General features: G+C 38.1%; 1 protein-coding gene and 1 long non-coding RNA gene across 3 annotated transcripts in view; one reads left to right on the top strand and one right to left on the bottom strand.

The window, feature by feature from the left end:
* Positions 1–7,423: 7,423 nt before the first annotated feature.
* Positions 7,424–12,460, bottom strand: LOC114566790 (uncharacterized). The gene is made up of 2 exons (XR_003694094.1): positions 11,986–12,460; positions 7,424–8,809 (listed from the first exon to the last, which is right to left on the bottom strand). It is a non-coding gene; the product is annotated as an uncharacterized LOC114566790 (long non-coding RNA).
* Positions 11,201–21,865, top strand: part of ar (androgen receptor) — a 30,626-nt gene continuing 19,961 nt past the window's right edge. The window contains exons 1-3 of one of the 2 annotated variants that reach the window (XM_028595542.1): positions 11,201–12,525; positions 17,491–17,642; positions 20,672–20,788. In XM_028595542.1, coding sequence (XP_028451343.1) covers positions 11,387–12,525; positions 17,491–17,642; positions 20,672–20,788 — 1,408 coding nt within the window. In that variant the 5' untranslated portion in view covers positions 11,201–11,386. Of the gene's footprint in view, positions 12,526–17,490; positions 17,643–20,668; positions 20,789–21,865 lie in introns of both variants that reach the window. The other variant, XM_028595541.1, reaches the window with a different exon arrangement.

The following is a 21,865-nucleotide window of genomic DNA, read 5'->3' as shown; positions in this document are numbered from 1 at the left end:
TGTACATAAAATTAGCTTCGATACAGCAGATACAAACGACCCCATCGTCTGAGAGGTCAACAAAATGCACACCTTTGTATTTTGGGGAAAGAGGACGTTAAAACTGTAAACCCAGATTTAGTTGCAATTAAACTTTTTAGTGGTCACTACTTATTCTTACATGTTTTGTTAAAAAAAACATATTCATTACTAAATCACATTAGTTGTTTGTAATAATCAGCCTAAGTATGCAGTGCACAGATCATATTAAGCAGGGATAACTAAGGATGTTAAGTTTCTGTATGGGAGGGGCGGGGTCATTTGAACTGTTCTGTGATGCAAAGGCTCATGGGAAACAAAATATATGTTCTGAACGGTTTCTGTCCTAGTTAAAGTGTGTTTTATTATTGTTCTGTTAATGTTGGGTGTGCATTTATGCATGGGTTTTAGTTTTGTATGGTTGATTTAATGTTCAAGTTTACCTGCATTCATTGTTGCACCATGACCGAGACCCGGGTGGGGACTGATGGCTTCTGGGCAGTGACAGCGTGTAATTTACAGATTAGAAATCAGTAACTGCGTTCTCTAGGGGGAAGGTCCCTTTTCAGCACAGCACATTGGGAAATTTCAATTTTTAAGTTGCTTGTTTTCCCTGCTATATACTTTGGAACAAATGTGTTCAATACCTTGTTCTTCAAAATAGATTGTCACAAAGAAAAAAATCATTTTTATGTTAGCAAATTACTTTCATAGTAGTGAGAAGTAGCCTAATGTGTTGACTTAACATGCGTATCTTAGACAACATGACTCCAGAAAAAATTATTTTACTAATGCACGCAAATTTCTAGTAAAGTCAACTAATTCAGGATGACAGTGTATTGTCCCATTCCTGCTGATACAAAGGATTATCTGGATGGGTTGCAAAATTAGCAGAAAGAACACGTTTATTGATGCAATAGATTATAATACATTGAGTTTCTTTCAGTGTCATTTTTAAAAATTGACAAATGAAATCATTCTTGATGTCTGTGGTCAAATTAACAGCTTGAACAAATGAGAAAAAGCAACTGTGTACGTCTGTGACTTATACCTTAGTCTCATTTCACATTCAGATTATAGATTTGAAATGGTTGCTGAATGCCCTTTTATTCAGTGTGAACATGTGTGTCCTGGTAACACTGTAGATGTCAGATTTGGAAGAACAATGACGCAGAGACATTTTAAGTGTAGTTAAAGCTCAAATGCGTGCAGTTCAGGTGTTAAAGCAAAGACTGCAATTCTGCAGAAATTGCCTGGTCTTGTAAACTATAGCCTTTTGCCACAACGCTGAGCTGTTACTGTAAAGAGTAAAAATGCAACAGTGTAAAATGCAACAATGCTACTAAGAACATTTAATATCTCGTAGTCAGATAGGTTTAGTAGACACCGGTCTCTGGTGCTGAAGTCACAGGCTTTGTATCTGTATTATACTGTCTGGAAAGACCAGTGTCTCGATGTCTCATACCACAGAGTGTGTGTGTTTGTTTTTGTGAAATTTCTCAATGTTTTGAACACCACAAACAAAAGCCCATTCATTCATTCTATTTTACGTTGATCCATTTTTTGGCCTTCACTTTGCGTTAACTTCAAATCACAGCTTCATTTAATAAAAACAATACATGGAAAATCCATCACTTCCTCTTGAAATGATTGATGACATACTCTTTGACTTTGTAGTTAACAAAGTCTTTGAGCTGCAATTGTCTGCATTTACAGTATCATCTGTACAGTGTATTGTTAAAATGCATTTCCTCTATTAGCCACTAGATGGGTACAAGGAAAGCCACATATTGTACTAAAGTCCTGAAGAAAACTCACAATGTCACTGTGGTCGCAGTAACAATGTTTGAAAACCACTTTATTAAAAAGATGTTAAAGCTTAAAGAGAGGTGTGTTTAGGAACGATTTTGCTTAATCAAGCATTTGTATGAAATTGGTTCAGACCAGTAAATTATTCAACCATTTTTCAAAAAACTAATTCCAGGCAAGCTCTAATAGCAAATGTAGTCATGTTTTGCATTATTTCAGCCGATAAAGTTGTTCAGGCAAACTTGGAGTCTATCAAAATTAAAGAACAAATTAGAACAGTACTGTTTATATAGCAATAAACAACCTATTCCTCTCTATTTCTCTGTGCAAGAAAGGCTTTGTGTCATACAATGAATACAGACACAGTCGAGACAAAGCACATTGCTCACTATCACCTGCACTTAATGTCAATTATGGCTGAATCTGATGTTAGAAGATAGGCAGATTATATTGTCTGCTTAGCAGTTTGGCTTTTTTATTGTTAGTGAAAAGCACCTGGATGAAGGAAAACTAATTTCAAGAATGAAGAAAAACTAAAGCAAAAAACACAAAAATGTATAAGATAATATTTAAAAAAAAAAATGATTTTTTATGTATTTTGACTGCCACACAGCTGCTCCCATGCCATGCTCAAGTTAAGGACATAAAGTACAACCGGTGACTGCAGAGTTGGCACCTGTAATGTAATATAAATGTCACTGTTAATATACTTATAATAATATATAAAATGCTTTGCAACAATTATAGCAATACAGTAGGCTAAATGGTCAACAGATAAAAGTAAACTTTTTGTATTTCATAACATAGCAGAACTAAATACTTAACTGTTTCTCAATTGTTTACTATTCAAGTACATGCAATGTCACACTAACCTCATTAGGTTTCTGCTTTACACAAATTCATAAACATTACATTGTACGACAAGTTCCCAGCTTAATCCTTATTACACCAATTTAATATTTAAGTGTGATTGATGTAATACCTGAGTGTATGTTACAACTAAGCTTTATATCTAGATGAAATTACAATATGAGAATGGAGAGTAATGAAGGAGATGTTTATGGAGACATTTCAGTGTATCTTTGCATGTTTCCTGAATTACAGTACAGACGAGAAATTATGGCTCTACACATTACAAAATATTTTCAATGCACTTGTTTGTGGTTTTGACAACATCAATTTAACTTCACTAGCTTGCCTGGTATAATCATGTAAATCCAAAATAGAAGTACATTGTTTGTATAAGACCACCAACAATTTAGTAAGAAATATTTAAATAAGTAGTGAGACTTCCAAACTGTCTGTTACTCTGAGCCAAGACAAACTTTTATGCATGTCACCAACATGTGTTCTAAGAATAACTAAGACCAATAATTAAAGGTGCTCTAAGTGATGTGATGCGTTTTTTAGGCTACAACATTTTTCGTTACATACAGCAAACATCTCCTCACTATCCGCTAGCTGCCTGTCCCCTGAACACACTGTAAAAAAACGCAGTCTCTGAAGACAGCCCAGGCTCAGGTTTGTTATGGTTCGTTGTGCAGGTTGGCGCGGTTTGTTTTTGTTGCCGTTTGTGGAGCCTGGGCTGTCTACAGAGACCACGTTTTTTTACAGTGTGTTCAGGGAACAGGCAGCTAGTGGATAGTGAGGAGATGTTTGCTGTATGTGACAAAAAATGTTGTAGCTTAAAAAACACATCACATCACTTAGAGCACCTTTAAGAGTACAGAGTACTGATTTGTTCGGAACTATTCGCAATATCTTAATGTGAGTGTTGGGGGCACTAGTCCAAACTAAAGACTAATGACATGGCCACTTGTCGCCTTATATTTACCCTGAAGCACTTCCTTAACATTGAAACACATTTCCCCATCTTATTCATAATAATTGTATAATGCTTTGACCATGACAATTTACAGTCAATCATTGTACCCAAAATTTTAATGAAAATTTTAATATTCAACTTAATTTTATATGTGCAGTAGTAGGGGGTCCCTGTCCATCTCTCTTTCAGTTAAGGGGTCCTTGGCTTAAAAAACGTTGAAGAGCCCTGCATCAGACAAAGACATGAACACATTCACACACACAAGGCAAGAAGCCAGCAGGGGGCAGCGAGAGCAGGTCAAGAAGTTAATGGTAATGTTGACGGCTCTGATTATCAATGAGCCATTTCTTTAACTGGATCTTAAATGTACTATATGTGTTATGGGGGTGAGGTTCCACTCAGTAGCTGCTCAAACAGAAAAATCAGTTTGTCCAAATACACTTTTCCTAAATTGAATGATACAATCTCCCCTCGCTGCACCTCTGGTTCTGCTGTGATCAGCTGTTTGGATGTTGACAAACTGGTGGAGAGGAGGGGATGATAAACCATGAATAATTTTATAGACAAGACATAGATTTGAATATTTGACCATGTTTTCCCAGTTGAGTAATCTGTGTTTTTGTAGTTTCAGTTTATTGTCCAGGATTTAAAAAATGTTCGTTTGTGAAGTGACTTCAGAGGTTTCAGAGATGTAACACTAGCTTGTGACCAAATGGGTAAACAGTAAGTGATATGTGAGAAGATCATAGAGTGCATGTACATTTTGGCTGCTTGCGTGGACATTTGATGGCGAATGTATCTAAAGTTACTGAGGTTGAATTTGATTTGATATTTGTATTCTGACACGATCTGCAGCCTTTCCCCTTACCTCTTCTTATTTGTTCCACAACTGACTGAAAGACTTCCTAGTTCTTATAGTATTTCAATAGTATTGAATTGTCAGTTTACATGCAACCTTTTTTCCTGGTCATGATTAATGGTAAATCATTTGTAAAAAATAGCATATGCATGCTCATGAAACTGTTACATTTCAGTTTCTCTAATACAAACAAAACTGTGATGAATTAAATCAAATGCAGGATAAATGTGTGTGTCCTTGTTTACGATGCATTGCAAAACTGATCTTGTCACCTTAAAGAGAAGCTATTATTGACTGCAAAAGCAGCAAAAAAAATTACTAGCGTAAGGAAAGCCATCTTGAAAACTATGGCAGCAAATGCTTAACTGTCTAAAGCTCAACAAAAGAGATTGATGACCTCCTAACAGGATTATTGTGGCATCAAACCACAAAACTACAACCTCAGAAATTACCAGAGAGTTGCAGAAATGCATCTGCGTCAACAAAAAAGGGCACATAGTGGCCAAGGCTTCTATAAGCTTCAGTCAGGCAATGCCTCTCTTTCTTTCCTTTCCATCTCATCCATTCAGTTTTACAACTGAGAGATTTGGAGCTGAGTTTGGCATGGGCCTGTGTGTTATAGACAAACAATTATAACAGTATGAGTTTCAAAACAGACCTACTTCTTGTTAGGTCATTCCCTTTTTTTAAGGACAGAAGGTCATGAATGACTGCCAGACAGAAATGTCCCCGATAAGAACGCCGACTGCAACATTTAACACCTGCATTTTGTACTCTGTAGTAGCCTTGCTTAAGCTGAAGCCAGTTGAAATGGGAGTCAACCAAACTCACTATGATTTTTTGAGAGACTTTATAACTGTGCTCAGTGCAATTAACTTGTTAACTTGCCTCCTAATGTTAAAAAACTTTATATTGTAGAAATAAAATATGCAAGGTAAAATGACAGAATTGCAGTGCAGTGACATTAAAATGTTCCATTTGTGTTTGCTCTGGTTTAAACCTCTCAGGCTCCACAGTGTGAAAACCAACATGCAAATTACACTTTCCCTGCATAACTATTTGGCAAGAATTCACAATAACAACTTAGTGTCATTTTTCCTTTTTCTGATAGTATATGAAGCCTAATATTACCCTCACTCTCGAGCTAAGAGTGGCTGGAGATAAAGGCGGGAATGTGTGGGAGAGCAGAGAGGAAAAAGCAAGGTTTCTAAGAGGCAAAATGCTAAGGCTGAGACATGAGCTCGTCTTCTCCTAAAAAAAATAGGGAAGTGAAAATTCAAGGTTACAAACAGCATGGGTGTTCCAAGTTTGGTCCCCAAACCCTCGCTGGGGAAACCTCGGATTTAGCAGAGTTTCAATTTAAGTTTATAACGCACATATGCGTATCAGTTTCTGTCATTGCTCATATAAACACAAACATTTGAATCCTGATTTCCTTCAAGGTAACTAACAGTAATATGCGCCTAGATAGAGAGATTTAAAATAAGTCCATCCTTTACTTCCCCCAGTTTAACTGGCTTCTAAAGGATCTTGGTTCTTGTCCACTGGGCTTAACGGGCTGATCTGGGCATCCTACCAGTTTATCTCACAGGCCGCTGCACTGCAGAGATGGTTGTCCCGGACAACATCAAGGTAAATGTGGATCAAAAGGAGGGATCCTTGGCCTACATGTACTGCTTCGTAACAAGCCAAGGCATCACCATCGATGAGGGTTTTTGATGCTGTAACACCCAAACACTTACACTTGTGGCCCTAGGTTACTGATAATGTAACCTATAAAACTAACTTTATGTTTCTTCTTCATATTATAAATCAAACTTCATAATCACGTCAACTAACTGACTCTCGCAAGTATTTCTGTTTTCAGTTGGTTAAGACAAAAGAGTTGATGTTTTCATGTTGGTTCTTTATCTATTAACGTACGCGGCTCAAAGTTCAGTGTACTCAAGAACAGGGCTTTTGGCTTTATTGGATAGAGAACACAGCAACTGGATGGAAACATAAGAAGGCAAAGAGAGTTGACATGCAACAACATGCATTTACATCTTTATCTGAACGAGTGCATGTTGGCCATTGGATTTTACTCTTTCTGATGGTTTTCACTTGAACAGTTCAGTGATGGATTGCAAGAAAATACAATGAAAAGCAACATTATTATTAAAATTAAGATCCAACAGCTGCTGTGTCTACATGAGTACGATTTTTCAGATTGGAGTTGTGTATCAGAAGATTTTGATTGATTGGGCAGTTCATGTTTTGGTGCTAGCGCAAAGACGTATAGTAAGATGCCTGTGCAGCAGAGCCATATTTGACCATATCATCCTGGATAACATTTAAAACTGTATATAATATATAGTATTTTTGTAGTATATTTGAGAAGGTGGAAACATTCCATGGGATCCAAAAGCAATTTATGGGAATTAACTGGAAATAACAGTAATAGAGAATGTATGGAATATATGGGTTATGTTTGAGTAATATGCACAAGCTGTTTTTACGTAGATGGAAACAAACCTTTCGCCACATGATAAACATAATTTTAAACCCTTCTATAATAGAAATGAAATAATCAATTTATCAATCAATTAACCCTCTGAAGAATAAGCCCTTTGTTCATTTTTTGTAATTAAAAAAGCCATCAGTTTGTCATATACATACAATGGGAAATGTGCTTTGTGGTGAGTTAGCTAGCAAGTTAACTAATGGGGAAAGGTACTTTTCTAATTTGAGCTGACAATGTAGGCCATGTGCAAACTTTGGATTTAAAGTGAACAACCAATGAAGGTACATCCCCCAGCTAGCTAGGAAAAACTAGCAGAATGTGTTAAAAGTTTATAAACTGTGCACTTTGCTGTGATGAAAGAGTGTGCTGCTGAATGCAGAGCATGGTTACAATTCAAGTAATAGGTATAGTAGGTTTAGATATTTTAATGCAGACATATTACATAATTATCTTTAACTATTGGAATTGTGCAATTGTTCCAAAATTCACAAGCTTAGCTTCCCTTGGAAAATGTACCTTTTGCAACCCTTGTCTCTGTTTTAAAGAGTTGACTGTCTGAAGCACTTTGCTTCAGCAGGTTCGCTGTAGTTATTCTAGTATTGCTTGAAGTCAGTAGCTGTCAACAGACAAGACAACAAGACAAAAACACAAACAGCAACATCTTAACTGCAGTCTCGGGGCTGCTTTGACAGGCATGACCAACAATATGTAAACTGTTTGACAAGATAGTGCCAAATAAGCTTATTCTCCAAATTTTGTAAGCTATTCCATGGCAAGAACAACTTCTGTTGTATGATAGTTACCCCACATGGAGTCTTGGTGTTGCAAGCTATTTGAAGGGTTCCACCAGCTAAGAGAAGCCTTCACCTTTTATGGGAGAGCTGCAGGACAAATGGCAGCATATTTTAAGAAACAATGCAATAGCAGCCCTGAACAATCTGCCTTGGTGACGCTGTTGTGAGCTGGGTAGATGAATGCATTGATTAATATTTTGTGTACTGACTATATTTGTATGTGGCTATGTGCGTACGAGTCATCTTCTCCCAGCTGGCAATGGGTAGAATGGTCAGATTAGGGAGATATAAAAAACTCTGTGAAGGCCATCCTTAAAGAAAAGTTAACATCAGTACTCAACCTCATGAGAAAAACAACCTTCAGATCCACTGTCATGATCAGTGTCAAAACTAATTCACAGCATCAAGGACACAGCACGAGCAGGGAAAACCCCCATACTTCCAAACATGTCACTGCTGTGGCAATGTATGTTATTGTGCTACTGAATGCTTCGGTGCCGTCTGCCGGACAGCAGCAGGCAGAGCAGTTAATGGCTGGGATGATTTGTGTCTGATAATCCTGTTGGCCTTCTTCTTACATTGCTGGGTGTAGAGCTCCGCCAGATCAATCACAGACGTGTTGAACCTCAGGTCTCTAAGCTTGGTGACAAACTTAAAGGGCACAATGGTGTTGAATGCTGAACTATAGCCGATGACCAGCATTCTCACATATGTGTTCCTCTGGTCCAGGTGGGAGAGGGCAGTGAGGGCGAGGGAGATGGAGTTGTCAGTAGATCTAACTGGCCTGTATGCAAAAAGCCGGAGAGTTTATCTCAAAGTGTGCATGGAAGTTGTTCAGTTCATCGCGGAGAGATGCTCATACTGCTGGTTTTCCTTTTGTCGTCTGTGATTCGTCGTTCTTAGTCCAGCCCGCTGTAAAGATAGTCACACAAAGCCTTTTAAAGGTTTTTGGTCTTTTTTCTGCATGTTTCTTGCTGAAAAGGGTTGTCAGATTTGGGGTTCTGAAAACAGAAAGAAAAGTGATAGCTGGTTGGTAGAAATTATAGCATCTATGCATTGACAAGACACCTCACTGATTTCATAGTTTCTATCCCATAAATGCACAATAAATCTATGCAATAATGATAATGACAATGATGATAATAATGATGATGATGATGATGATGATGATGAATAAATATTGTCTAAAATAGATGCTTAAAACGTTTGTCAGAAAACTTTTATTCATGTTTCTTAGGCTGTATGTTCCCTGTACAGTATGAGAAATGACAAATGTACAAGGGGAAATAATTTTTTTTAAATTCTTTTATATGTCTTTATATAGAAATAATATTTATAGCACTTTGATGGGTTTTAACTTCACCTCTGGCTTCTTAAGGATACACTGTGAGCATCAGTTTGAACATCATGAATCATGTGATGTGACTGTCATTTCAAACAAGCATTTGACATAATGTATCAAGCGCTACGCTTTATAGAAATGAAAAGCAGGTAATGTTTTCCTGTTTGGTCTCATGATGGCGCTTGTGTCTCACTGTTACTATGAATAATGATGAAAAAGTTTGTTTATATTAGCTTATTGTCACATCATGATGATGCAGCACCTGGCTGTCAGGTTTATATTGCGAGGTTTTGATGACAGCAGCTCTGGAAAGGAAGATGTAGGGTACCTGATGATGAGGAATTTCATGTGCCATGTATGAACAATTTAAAAGCATGAGAATGACGAAACTAAGTCATATGACATGAGCTCTGACTGTGACAAATGTCAGAATACTGTCCAGGTAGTGGTGCCAAGAGATGTTAGGACTTATGAGGGAAACTCATTTAGTTACCTCAACTGCCTCGACCTTGCTGTTGCAACAGCAATTTTTTTTTTCTGGCCAAGTTTCTAACTTGGGAAGCCAAGATCTGACAAGCGTTTCCCAGAAAAACCTTGGCCTTCAGCTGTTGTGGCCATGGCTGGAGAAAAGGAAGTTCCAAAAGCTGATGGGTGCTCTAAAAGTAATGTAGAGTGTTTTTGTCAACAAACAGAACTTCTTCAACTGAAGAACTCCCACAAAAAATGCTGGAGATTCCATTTCTGTCTATCCCAAAACAGTGGGATAGACATATTGTCAACAGTGCGCACAGCCATGTTGCGGTAATGACTGTGCTAACTAGTTTGAGTTTGGTATGTGTCAGTCTATGAGAAGTTGCAGTGGCATATGCATGAAATAGTACAGTATAACCATGAAATATAACAGGATATGCTGAAAAATATTAATTAATTAAAACAAATTCTGATATACAGTATATGAGTACATATGTATATATGTTTGAAAAAACATGTATTTACACTGTAAGGGTTTAGACATAAAAATGCTCTGCTTTGAGTAATAATGTGAGTCTGATATGTTTTTTCCACAAAACGTTCAGTGACCTTGTTCAAATTATTAAAACTACTCCCTCTTCCTCATTGAAAAATCTGAATCTTTGAATATGCAAAAAGTGTTTATTTCAAAAGTTATACTGGACCCAAGCCGTTTAGTCCATTCTCGGCGTATGCCCAGTGGAGGCTTTAAGTTTCCACATCACATTAAGGTGAATATTAGGATGTTTATGTTGTGATGTCACAAAATCCTTTAATAGTATGATATGTCTTAAACTCAGATATAAGGTGTGCAAAACAAAACTTTCCTCCTTCAGCAGATGAATGTGAAAACAAAACAAAGATGTGCACACACATCTTCCTGCACAGTAAAGGACAAACATTAAAGGGAGTTTAAGGGGATAGCAAAAAATGCCCTGAATTCCCATAATTCTTGAATTCAATGTGTGGTGACAACTGTATCATTTTTGCTTTTCTTAATATTTAATGGTTGGCTCTGTAAAACATCTCTGATCCCACTAAAATACAAGACGGTATGTCCCTTTGACCCATTAATTCAGATGGCTGTGTATAGGCCTTCTGGATTCTGACTGTGCTATTGATGACAGACCTTTTGCAGATGTTAGCAGGTGTATCTGTATTATCTGAATAACTGACCACTGGCCTAATAGCAGCATGCAAACTGTGGGGCACTGTGAAAACACCTCTTTAAAATGATTAACTTCAACAATCACTTTTTAATTGGGGAGTAAAAACAGAAACTGCGTATTCGGGCTGAATGGGAAATAGGCTCGTGCCCCGAGGAAGTCGCAGAGAGTCAATAAACATGTAGGCTACTAGGCCTACATAAATGATGGGTTTGCTTTGTGTGAAACATACATGATGTAGGCCTAAATATCAACGTGAATTCTCATCTGTCTTCCGCATTTAAGCATTTGACAAATAAATCATTCAGCGCTCTGCTTTTATTTCAGTGGGAGAAGTGCTCGCGTTTGACGGATACAAAAGTCCTTTCCTGGATTCCCTTCCCATCAAACCCAACTTGAGCGAATAGCTCTGACTCTGAGAATCTCAGTTAAGGAGGAGTTTGTGACTGCTGTAGCTCCCTTAACACCTTTACTAAAACAGTTTTTCCCCAACGTGGGGGTTGAAGAGACCTTTGTCGTGCAAAGTTCGGTATATTGGCCAAGTAAACACTTTCTGGGAAATGAGCCAAACTAACCGACAGTTTTCTCGGACCAAAATGTGGCCAAGTGGGGAGAAAAGAAAGACAGGCGACGTTGTGAGCGCTCCCAGCATGGCGCTAAAAACTGAAGAAAGTCGGGTCTGTTTTACTAAAACCTCAACAGAAAACGGTGCCGGTGGGCTGACAGAACCCGACAGTATGGACGCAAACATTTACGGCTCCGGACACATTAGCCCGCTAGCCTGTGACATGGAAAAACCCTGCTGCCAGACAGCTGCTGCTCCTCATGAGGAGTTGTTAAACGCTGACTGCCGTGTGGGCGACAGTAGCTCTTTTTCTGCCTGCACCACAATCTCGGAAACAACCAGGGAGCTGTGCAAAGCTGTGTCCGTGTCGCTGGGACTGAGCGACATGGACGTTACTCTGCCCCCGCGTGCCGCAAATGACCAAATGAGAAGAGAGTATTTGTTCGGAGTCGGAGCCGTGCCTCTGAAGTGCCCCGGAGCTCAGGGTGCTGTCACCGAGTACTACACGTGCCCCGAGCGTCCCCTGCACGACCAGAAGCAACTTGTGGAAATGTTCAAAAGTTCAGAGACTGATGCGCGTCTTCAACACCTTACCTCCACTCGGACATCTGTGGACGAGCAGAACTTCACACTAGTGTGCGAGGCTGATGACACAACTTCAGAAGGGACAGGTCAACTGGACAGAGCGCGTGCCGCCTCTTGTTCTTATGCCATATCCGCGCCAGGCAACTTGGCACACTTCGGTCAGACGGCTACAGAGCGACCGTGCCGAGTTTACAAGCCACCTGACGAAGCGATAGACTTCGGGGAAGCCATGGAGAACAAGTTCGGGTGTTATCAGCCAGAACAATACAGCGTCAAAGTGGAATGTGAGGACACCGGTGAATCGGCATTGTGGGGCAGTCATTACACCTTTAATGAGAAGTACAACACTCAGTGTTGGGGCTCGAGGCAGTGCATGGATGCACAGAGCACAGGGGCCAACACCGCGTTCATATGTAATCCACATGAAAGGAGCGTCATCCGTCCTGAGCAGTGGTACCCTGGCGGGATGCTGAGGCCGCCTTATCCCAACCCCAACTACGTGAAGACTGAAGTTGGCGAATGGCTAGATGTCGCCTACAATGACACCAGGTAAGTAATACTAATAATTAATAATAATAATAATAATAATAATAATAATAATAATAATAATAATAATAAGATTGTAGTATGTGATAAATAAGCTGAAATAACCTAATATTTGGAGAGCAGAGAAGGGTGAGTTTGTTCTAACTTCTAGAATATATTGCAACACATTTACACTCTGATCCTTATTTAGTGCTAGCCATCTCCAGTGTGACCACAGTCTAACCTTAATCTGACCCAGACATGAATGTTAAGAGTCTGTCATCTGTAGAGTTACTCCCACATAAATTCGACGTTTTTTAGTTGATTGATATCTTAATGGCAACAAAATGCAACACTTTCTCATAATATAACATAAACGTCATCATCTAGATATATTTAGGCTCTCATTCTGCTTTAAGACAGTTGTTTGGTATTTATGTTTTTTTTTAAATAACAAGGAATACTTTTATTCTCTTATTTTTACAAAAGTGTATTTTACGACATTATTAGGCTACTTTTAATAAATGCTTTGCAAACTTAAGATCATCAAACTGAGGTTGTACTGCATTTTGAAACAGATGTAGGAATATATTTGGCTGGTTCACATCCTTGCATTTTAACCCAGAGCTGATTTCATGTTTTTTTATATTTCAATTATTACTGACAAAGTTTTAAAACGAAGTTCCTTCTAATTGAGGAGAAGAGAGTGGAAAGAGCCCATGTTAAAATAAATTGTTGTAAAAATGTTCCTTTATTTTGAGTAATTCCCCATTATGAAGCCATGCTTTATGAAAGCTAACACTGTAAATAAAATGGATAAAGTAATAATATCTGTAAGATTTGTTAAACATAAAAATTCACAAAATTCTGAAGACATTTTTTTTTCGTCCTTGCATGCTTTTTCATCAAACATCAAAAAATATTGTTTTCAGGGTTTTGTCTGCAGCACCTGCTCATAACATAACATCCATTTGAACACAAATCAAGAAAGTGTAATTCTATTCTTTAATACAACTATTTCAGAATGCATCCAGTGAAAATATGCGTATCACTGAAATGTGTTCTTTGTCTTCTGATATACGGCTTTGTGTGCAAGCATAAATCGAGTTTTCTTGTAGGAGAATATTCTCACTGAATTAGTTTGATTGTTTTCCGAAGTACAGAATACACACAAAATTACAGAAAATAATGTTTGATTCCAATTGGGTTTGAAGTGGAAGCAAGTGGTTAAAACAAAAAATCTGTGACAACTTCAGACGCATGCTGATAATTTTACAAATGTATCCAAAGCTTTTCACATGCTTTGTTAGTGTTGGGTTAGACATTTTCTCAACGTTATAAATTATTTGCATGGTCTGCCAAATCTGAGTGTTGCCTCCAGGAATACAAAGGCCACAGAGTAGACATGTTGACTGACGGACACAAGGTACCATGTGTACCCCAGACTAAGGCATCATGCTTTTCTCCAACTGTCTGTGATTTCACTGCGCTAGTGAATCATTGATAGTGATTGTTGACCAGATAAATATCAATGAACTGCTTGAAATACATGCTTCCTTGCATAGATTTGCTTATGTTTGTTTCAGGTTGTTGGATTTTCATTTGTTTGCCTCATTTGAGAACAATGACACCAATGTTGGCTATTAGAGCTCAGTACATAAGTGCCAACATGCTCCAAACCAAACAACCATATGGCTTGTTTATATTACTAAATTAGAAACATCTAAGCAAGGAATATAGATCAAACAGTAATCAGTGGTGTTCTTAATGTGAGGACACAGAGAAACACTGTGATCTAAGTTTTTTCTGTTTCAATTAATAAGACATAGAGTCCTAAACATGCTTTGCCTAATGGCAAAATGGGCATGCTGCTTATATTTTGATGGTAATTTGTCATTATTGAATATTTGGATTGCAATAGGTAAAAATAGGGATTGCACTGGGAGAGAGAGAGAGAGATGATTGATCATTGACAGATGTCCCGAGCCAGACCTCTGTCTCAGATCATGGTTTATTCAGTTTAGACTTGGTGAGCAGGATGTCACCAAGTGCATAAGCATATAGACACTGGAGCGCTGAGAGGTACAGGTTTCCTCTTGATAATGCTGCGCCGTTGGTGTGTAAATGTGTGTGTTAATCTGATGAGCAGCTTGTATGGCAGCCTCAGCCAACAGTGTGTGAATGGTGAATGGTTCCTGTACTATGTAAAAGCGCTTTGAGTAGTCGTTAAGACTAGAAAAGCGCTATGTAAACACAGTCCATTTACAAATCGATAAAATCAACCTATAATGTTGTTTAGGTATGAGGATGTGTTGCACATGTGATGATCTTATAGAATAGGATGCATTGCTGTAGATTAAACTGCCCAAAGAACATAAAGGAGTTAAAATTAGCACAACCTTAAACATTTAGAGCAGTAAATTGCAACATACACATTAATGCAGCAGTAATGTTAATTCAAAAACATCATATATTCAAGTTTCAAGTTAATTTTGCTGATAACTCTTACGCACTATTACTTGAGTAAGGTTTTGAATACAGGACCTTCACTTGAGGTGGAGTATTTGCTGCTTCAACTTCACTGTAAGTGAAAGATCTGAATTCTTCTTTAACTACTACATTCTGGCACAGCTGATTGAGCGTACATGGCATTGCAGTTATGTGTAGTTTTGTTTGAATACTGGGACTCTAGCTGACAGTGCGGCCACACTGGTCTGGTGGCATTGTGCTGTACTTAAACTTTCTAATTGTAATTGTCACACAAACAGACTGATGAATTTATCTTTAACCAACCAGATTTTAAGACCTAAAGGGGCATTAGCACAGAGCAGAGTGAGAAGTGGACCCTGTATGCCTCCAATTTGGACTCATCGTTGTATGGAGTGAAGTGAATTATATCTAGTGATCATACCTCACAAATGATTGAAAACAGATGTTAACTATTTAGCCCAAGGATAAACACTGAATACACAGTTTCCAAGCTCACAAGCTTACTTTGACTTCAAAATCTTCATGAATGCATATTAGTTTTAGCAAATAATACAGAGTGAAATGAGGCAAACAAATAAAAATGAAACAAGCTGAAGCAAATCTGTGCGAGAAAGCGTGTATTTCAAATAGCTCATTGACATTTATTAACGATCATGGAAGTGGCTCATGCAGCAGCATTGGATCCTCAGACAGGGCTCTGCTGGCTCTTCCTGTCCTGGTTCAAGGCTAAAAGTGACCAACTTTTACAGTCAGGGCCCCTCAGATCTGGACTCCCTGCCTAAAGATCTTGGGCTGCAGAATCAGTGACATCTTTTTCACAAAAAAAAAAAAAAAAAAAAAAAAAAAAAAAAAGCTTTTCATTAATCCCAGCACACTGTTATATATCAACATGTTTTATCTGTTTTATTATTGTTGGTTCTATCTAATATTATCTAATATTATTTTAATTGAATGATTGTATTTAATTGCAACCCTGGTTCTACAACCTAAAACACTTTATAAAGTTTTCCATTCTAAAGTTTATTATAGAAAATTATTGCTATTGCATACTGTACATACAGTAGAACCCACAGAGGTACCAATAATCCTCCTACTCTGCTGCATTAATCAAACAGCATTGTGCATGGGCAATGGCTTCAGTTAGATTTTACTGACATTTATAGTTAAAAACCATTAAAATACGAAAAAGACCATTCGTTTTATGTAAATAAAGACATTGTGGAGATGTTTCACACAAAATGGTTTGGTACCAGTAAAATGTAATAGAAAACATTTATCTGTATGGGTCAGTGAGTATATGTGTTTCTGCACATTATTTAATTTTCTCTTGTGCATCGTATGTCTTTATATTTTGTTATCCAATAATTTCTTTTAAACTATATACATTCCAAGGGTGTGGCTAAACATGGATTTGATAATAATCTATAACAGAAATATTAAAGCCAATCTACAATATAAATATAGTCAAATCTGATCATTTAAAAAAGAAAGAATCTTCTAACCCCTGACAGAGAATGATATATTTATATATATATTTCGAACATACAGTGTAAATCATTTCCATGTAACACCAGTGTCCCCATTTGTTCTCTAATTCCCCTAATGTGACCTAAAATCACCTAGGAAACAGTTCAGCTTCACCCTTGTCTCTTTTACAGCAAACCTTGATATCTAAGTTGCACGTCACTGAGGCAACGTTATGTCTGAACCTTTTCCAATCTCTCTGTGTTCAAGGCTGAAGCTGGGCGCCCATCGTTCCAGCCCCTCCCCTCTTGGCTGCATGGATGGCTCGGAAATCTTTCCCACACATGTTTCGTCCTGTCCACTTAGAGGCCATAGCCCAGTTATGGGGAGTGAACAGTAACTGCTCTGGGGTTACAGTTTGGACAGTATTTAACAAGTTAAAAGCAATTACTGTTTGGACATACTGTGGTATATGAGCCCAGGTTTAGGCTTTATTTATCCTAAAATGGGATATATTAGTTTCACAAGATAATAAAGCCGGAATACAAACAAGTGAAATACCTAAACAATGAATAACAAGAGGGGAACTCTGAGACCACAGACCTCGGCCAAGGCTTTATATCGTGATCTCGCAATGTTAGTGAAAGTGAAAAAGGATTTGTGTATCCACCCTGTGATTCTGATATGCTCCAAAATGTAAGGGGCTTCTTCTTGGCCCATGCTACACCTTACCACCAAGTTCCATTAAAACCGGGCCGGTAGTTTTTCCGTAATCCTGCTAACCTTCTTGGCGGGGGTAAGGAAATAATGTGAAGTGACCCAGTGAGGAACATCAACAATGGCTTCTAATGAAAATAAATAATTTTATAATAATGATATTATACAGATATAATACCAGTAAACAACAATCAAATGTCAGTCATCAACAGAGGATCATTAACAGTTTTTTTTTGTTTTTTTTTATATATCAACGAGTGTCTTTTACTGTAGCCGTTCATGGTTTATAGAAGTCCTGTTTCATATGTTCGACTGCAGGTTCGAGGCTGGCAGAGAGCACATGTTTCCCATGGAGTTCTTCTTTCCACCACAGAGGATGTGCCTGATCTGTTCAGACGAGGCCTCTGGCTGCCATTACGGTGCGCTCACCTGTGGCAGCTGCAAGGTTTTCTTCAAAAGAGCTGCAGAAGGTAGAAGTTAAAGGGGGTCACTTGGGTCCCGAGTTTTTCTACACTGATCCTAGTACTCAACAGCTAAACCTGTTGCCTTTTATCTCAGCTGGAATCACTTTCACAGATTCATGTCAGTGTTTCCTTTAGGATTTCTTTTAGCAGTGGGGGCAGATCTGTCGGAAACCCCCCCTCTAGTCCCGCGCCCCTCCGCCAAATGTTTTATGTATTAAACGGAACTGAACATATTCACACATGAGGCATATTTTCATTTTGTTTTGATTGAACTGTATTTTTGAGGAACTGTAGGTCTACAAAATGAATTTTACAAGAAATTATTCATAGGGAAACCAAAACCCAAAGTAGGCTATAGTATGAAACCATTCATATTGAAACTAATTGCATATTTGCCTCAGTGGTAAAGTTTGCAGCCTTGCTGTGTGCATTTGATTTTTCTTGTCTTTTGCAAAAATAACTCCAAGGCTCGGCTATAGGGGAATTCAGAAAGAGGTGGCCCATTAATGCTGAGTAGCATACTGCCCTACAAAGCAAAAAGGCAGTAACTACGCAGAGTGCAGAACTGAGAAAAATTACTTTAAAGTTATCCTGTCATCCAGCTAAGTAGTTGTAGGTAAATTATTGAACATGTGGCTGTTTTTGTTACTTTATATTAGCTTATTCTTTGTACATATCAATCCTCATATTTAATTTGATATTTTACCCCTATTCTTGCTTTGTATTACTTACCAAAAACGTGGCACCATACCAAGGAAAAAGGCAGTAACTACAGATTCTCCAAAAACTATTTTGCCACAACTTGGGCTCTGGGTGTGTTAGATACACTGTATTTGAAATAATTGGAACCATTTGTTTTCCTGAACAAGGATATACCAAAACCAAAACTAATTTGACCATTTTAGGTCAATATTTTCCACCCGGAAGCTGTTCTGGTGCTGAAACGGCTGCTTAAAGTCTCACATTGCTAAGCTGTATCAAGGCCAAAATGGGGACAATTTATTTTGAATAGGACCACATTATTATGTATTGCCTGTTAGCATAATGCTATCTGAATGGCCCTCTGACAGGAAGTCCTGCCTGACAGGTGTTTATATTGTGATAGCCTAGCCTCTAAATGTTTAATCTGTCACCGTTACTTATCATTCTCTGTGTATTTTCTTTTCAACGCCAGTTCGACCATCTTCTTTCCCCGGCTTTGTGCCATCTCAAACAAAATTTGTGTGAAGTTAGAAGGGTGAAATCGCAAATGTTAAAACCGTTTTGTGAGGATGCCGCAAAATCAGCTGTGTGTGTTCACCATGGAAACAGTAACTTCACTGCGCAGCAACACAGTTATTTTTTGTTAGGTAAAACATAACAAGAATACAGTAATGGATGTTGCTGTACTCTTGCTTTGTTTCACTAGGGCTTTTTGCAGTTACTGTACAAACGACTGCCATTTTTTGCCACACATTTGAGATAAAATGTTTTGTCACATAACAAATGATGCCTTGAATGTCATGAAAATGATAATAACTCATTTTTGACCAAAAATGCAGTTACTGCCTTTTTGCTTTGTAGGGCAGTATACATGCTGCTAGATGGTCCCCCTGTGGCCTGTTCTTTAACACTAGAATGGCCAGGACGTTTTGAAATGTATGTGTCAGAATCAGAAATCAGAATCAGAAAAGCTTTATTGCCAAGTACATTTTTTACACATACAAGGAATTTGTTTTGGTGTCGTAGGTGCATGTCACACATTATTTAAAATAAGTTAAACAAACAGGTTAACAGAACAGACAATATAAGTATAAATATATAAATATATGTGTATATATACACACACAGGATGTAATAAAATAAGAGTAACAATTAATGTAATAGCTGGTACCTGACTTTTCCTAAAAGAGTCTGTATTTTTATTTAAAATTGTTTTTATATAGCCTACATTACACAAAAGGCAAAGAAAATACAATCACTTTTACCTATTTTGGCCATTTTTTCGCGGTTTTGTTTTTAATCTTTTGCGTGGTTGAAGATGCATCTTGGTTGCTTAGTAATAATCATAGTCTCTGTCAGAGAAACGTAACTTTCGAGTAACAAGTGTGGGCATCACCGATGGGCCGAAGGCAAAGCCAGAGTCGGTAACGTAGGCTACGGCGTGGATGGACTCTGTTCTGAATCAGAAGGAAAGCACCGGCCGCTCACTCTGTGAAAGGCGCGGTACACGTAGATGGCCGGTAGCTGTCTACGTGTTCATATAACTTTATACATGCTACAACTGGCTGGAATCATTGCACACATCCTCTCCAAGGAGTGCACCAGCTGTAAAATGTCCCTGAGGAAGTTCATGCAGCAACTGGCAAAGTTGCTGAGAGCGGAGTTTATGGAGGAAAAAAAGGGAAGCGGCGGACCGCAGCAGACACCAAAACGGAGGCAGTGCCAGGTTAGGTTAGGTTATAAATGTTCAAATAACATACTTTTAATTGTTATTTGGCTGTGAATTATGTTGAATGAATTTCCCCCAATATGTTTCGGGACATGAATGTATGAAATAATCACGGTTTAGCCTACTATGCCATGATATGATATCAAGTGCGTTGTATAGAATCAACAGCCACGTGCAATTTAGCTAGCAGGTGAAGGTGAAACTAAAAATGTGCAAGAACTATAGACTAATACAGGCTTAAATGAACTGACAACATAAGTTATACAACTTACAGTTCTCAAGGATGCACACATGCCATCTCAACCGGGTCCTCCGGACAGCCTGTCTCTTTTTTCTTTCTCCCTTTTCTCCGAGTGGCACGTGTGCCCACTTGCGTTGTGAAGCGCGTGTCCGCGCTATTCTTGGACGTGCTTTCTAATGGTCACTGCTGATAGACGGCTTTTTGTACATTTCTGATACCGTGGCGGGAGAAATCTAACTGTGGCGTACCGCCACTTGCCAATCAACATAGAGGAAACACTGCATGTACATCCAGTGTTTAATATTTTCAATCATTCAACAGATGTTTGTCTACAAGTAACCTCTGGTTTCTGTGTCCAAGTAGGCAAACAGAAATACCTGTGTGCGAGCAAAAACGACTGCACCATCGATAAGCTAAGAAGAAAGAACTGTCCGTCTTGTCGGCTGAAGAAGTGTTTCGAAGCTGGAATGACTCTCGGAGGTAGGATGGATTAATATACCAAAAACTTCTTTTAAAGAAACATTGTTTATTTTGTTTTATTGCTGTGGTTAGTTATGGTGTTACTAACCACTGATTATTTTGTTAGTGTTACCTGTTATCATCAGTTGCATTTCACATTAGATGTGTGCAGTAGTGCATGCAATGTGCATTAAAAATATATGCATGTGTGCAGTATGGACTATAATAAACACTACATACAGTATGAACAAAGCACACTACAGAGAAAGTGAAGCCATACAAGTGAAACTATTCATGGTTTCCCAAAGACCAAGTACTTTATTCTCTCTGCACTGCACATCTTAGCTGGCTCTCCTCAATTGCAGCATCATCACAATAGGGGATGTTACTGATAATCAAGCCCCTGACTGAGCTGCCATGCAATTTAGACCTATTCCATTTACTTCTCCTTACTGTCAACCAGACCTGTTCGTCGTATAAGGCTGTAAAGATTGACATGTAGTGGACTAATTTTAGTCCTGTGTTCAATTTTCCCTCTCTTCCATTTTCTCATTCTGTTAACGGTGAAAATTGTGCTGGAAGCACAAAGCTGACATGAGACATGTGAATTAAAGCAGCAGACATGCTGGTAATTTTGCCACCAGTCACTGACAAACCCATGGAGGGAAAATGTGATCTAATGCTGCGATTGTAAGTAAAAAAGCACACCTTTTCTAGCTGTGGTTAAAAAGAGCCTCCTTTCACTTATGTTCTCATCCTGGACATGTAATTCACTGGAAACTTTTTGACAATCATTTGTAGAAGTGGAGGCAGAAAAATTAGACTGGTCTCATTATCCCAGAGAGTTTTTACTCAAAATACTTAAAAGTAAATAGCTGAGGCATAAATGCTGAAAGAAACTGTGGTTTCTAGTTTGACTAATTGGATTTAGATTTTTTTGGAAAATCACAAATGAATTTGAAGTCATATAAATTAAATTATAAACTTTGTGTCATATCATACTGTTATTTGAAATGCATGTATATCTATATATAGATTTTATTGAACAAATTGTGTATCTAACCCAATGCGTACACTTTGGCACATGTGAGGCATGCG

Source organism: Perca flavescens, chromosome 13, assembly GCF_004354835.1.
Source record: "Perca flavescens isolate YP-PL-M2 chromosome 13, PFLA_1.0, whole genome shotgun sequence".
NCBI classification, from domain to species: Eukaryota; Metazoa; Chordata; class Actinopteri; order Perciformes; family Percidae; genus Perca; species Perca flavescens.
The sequence above is the reverse complement of the archived record's forward strand: the minus strand, read 5'-3'. Positions and strand labels throughout refer to the sequence as shown.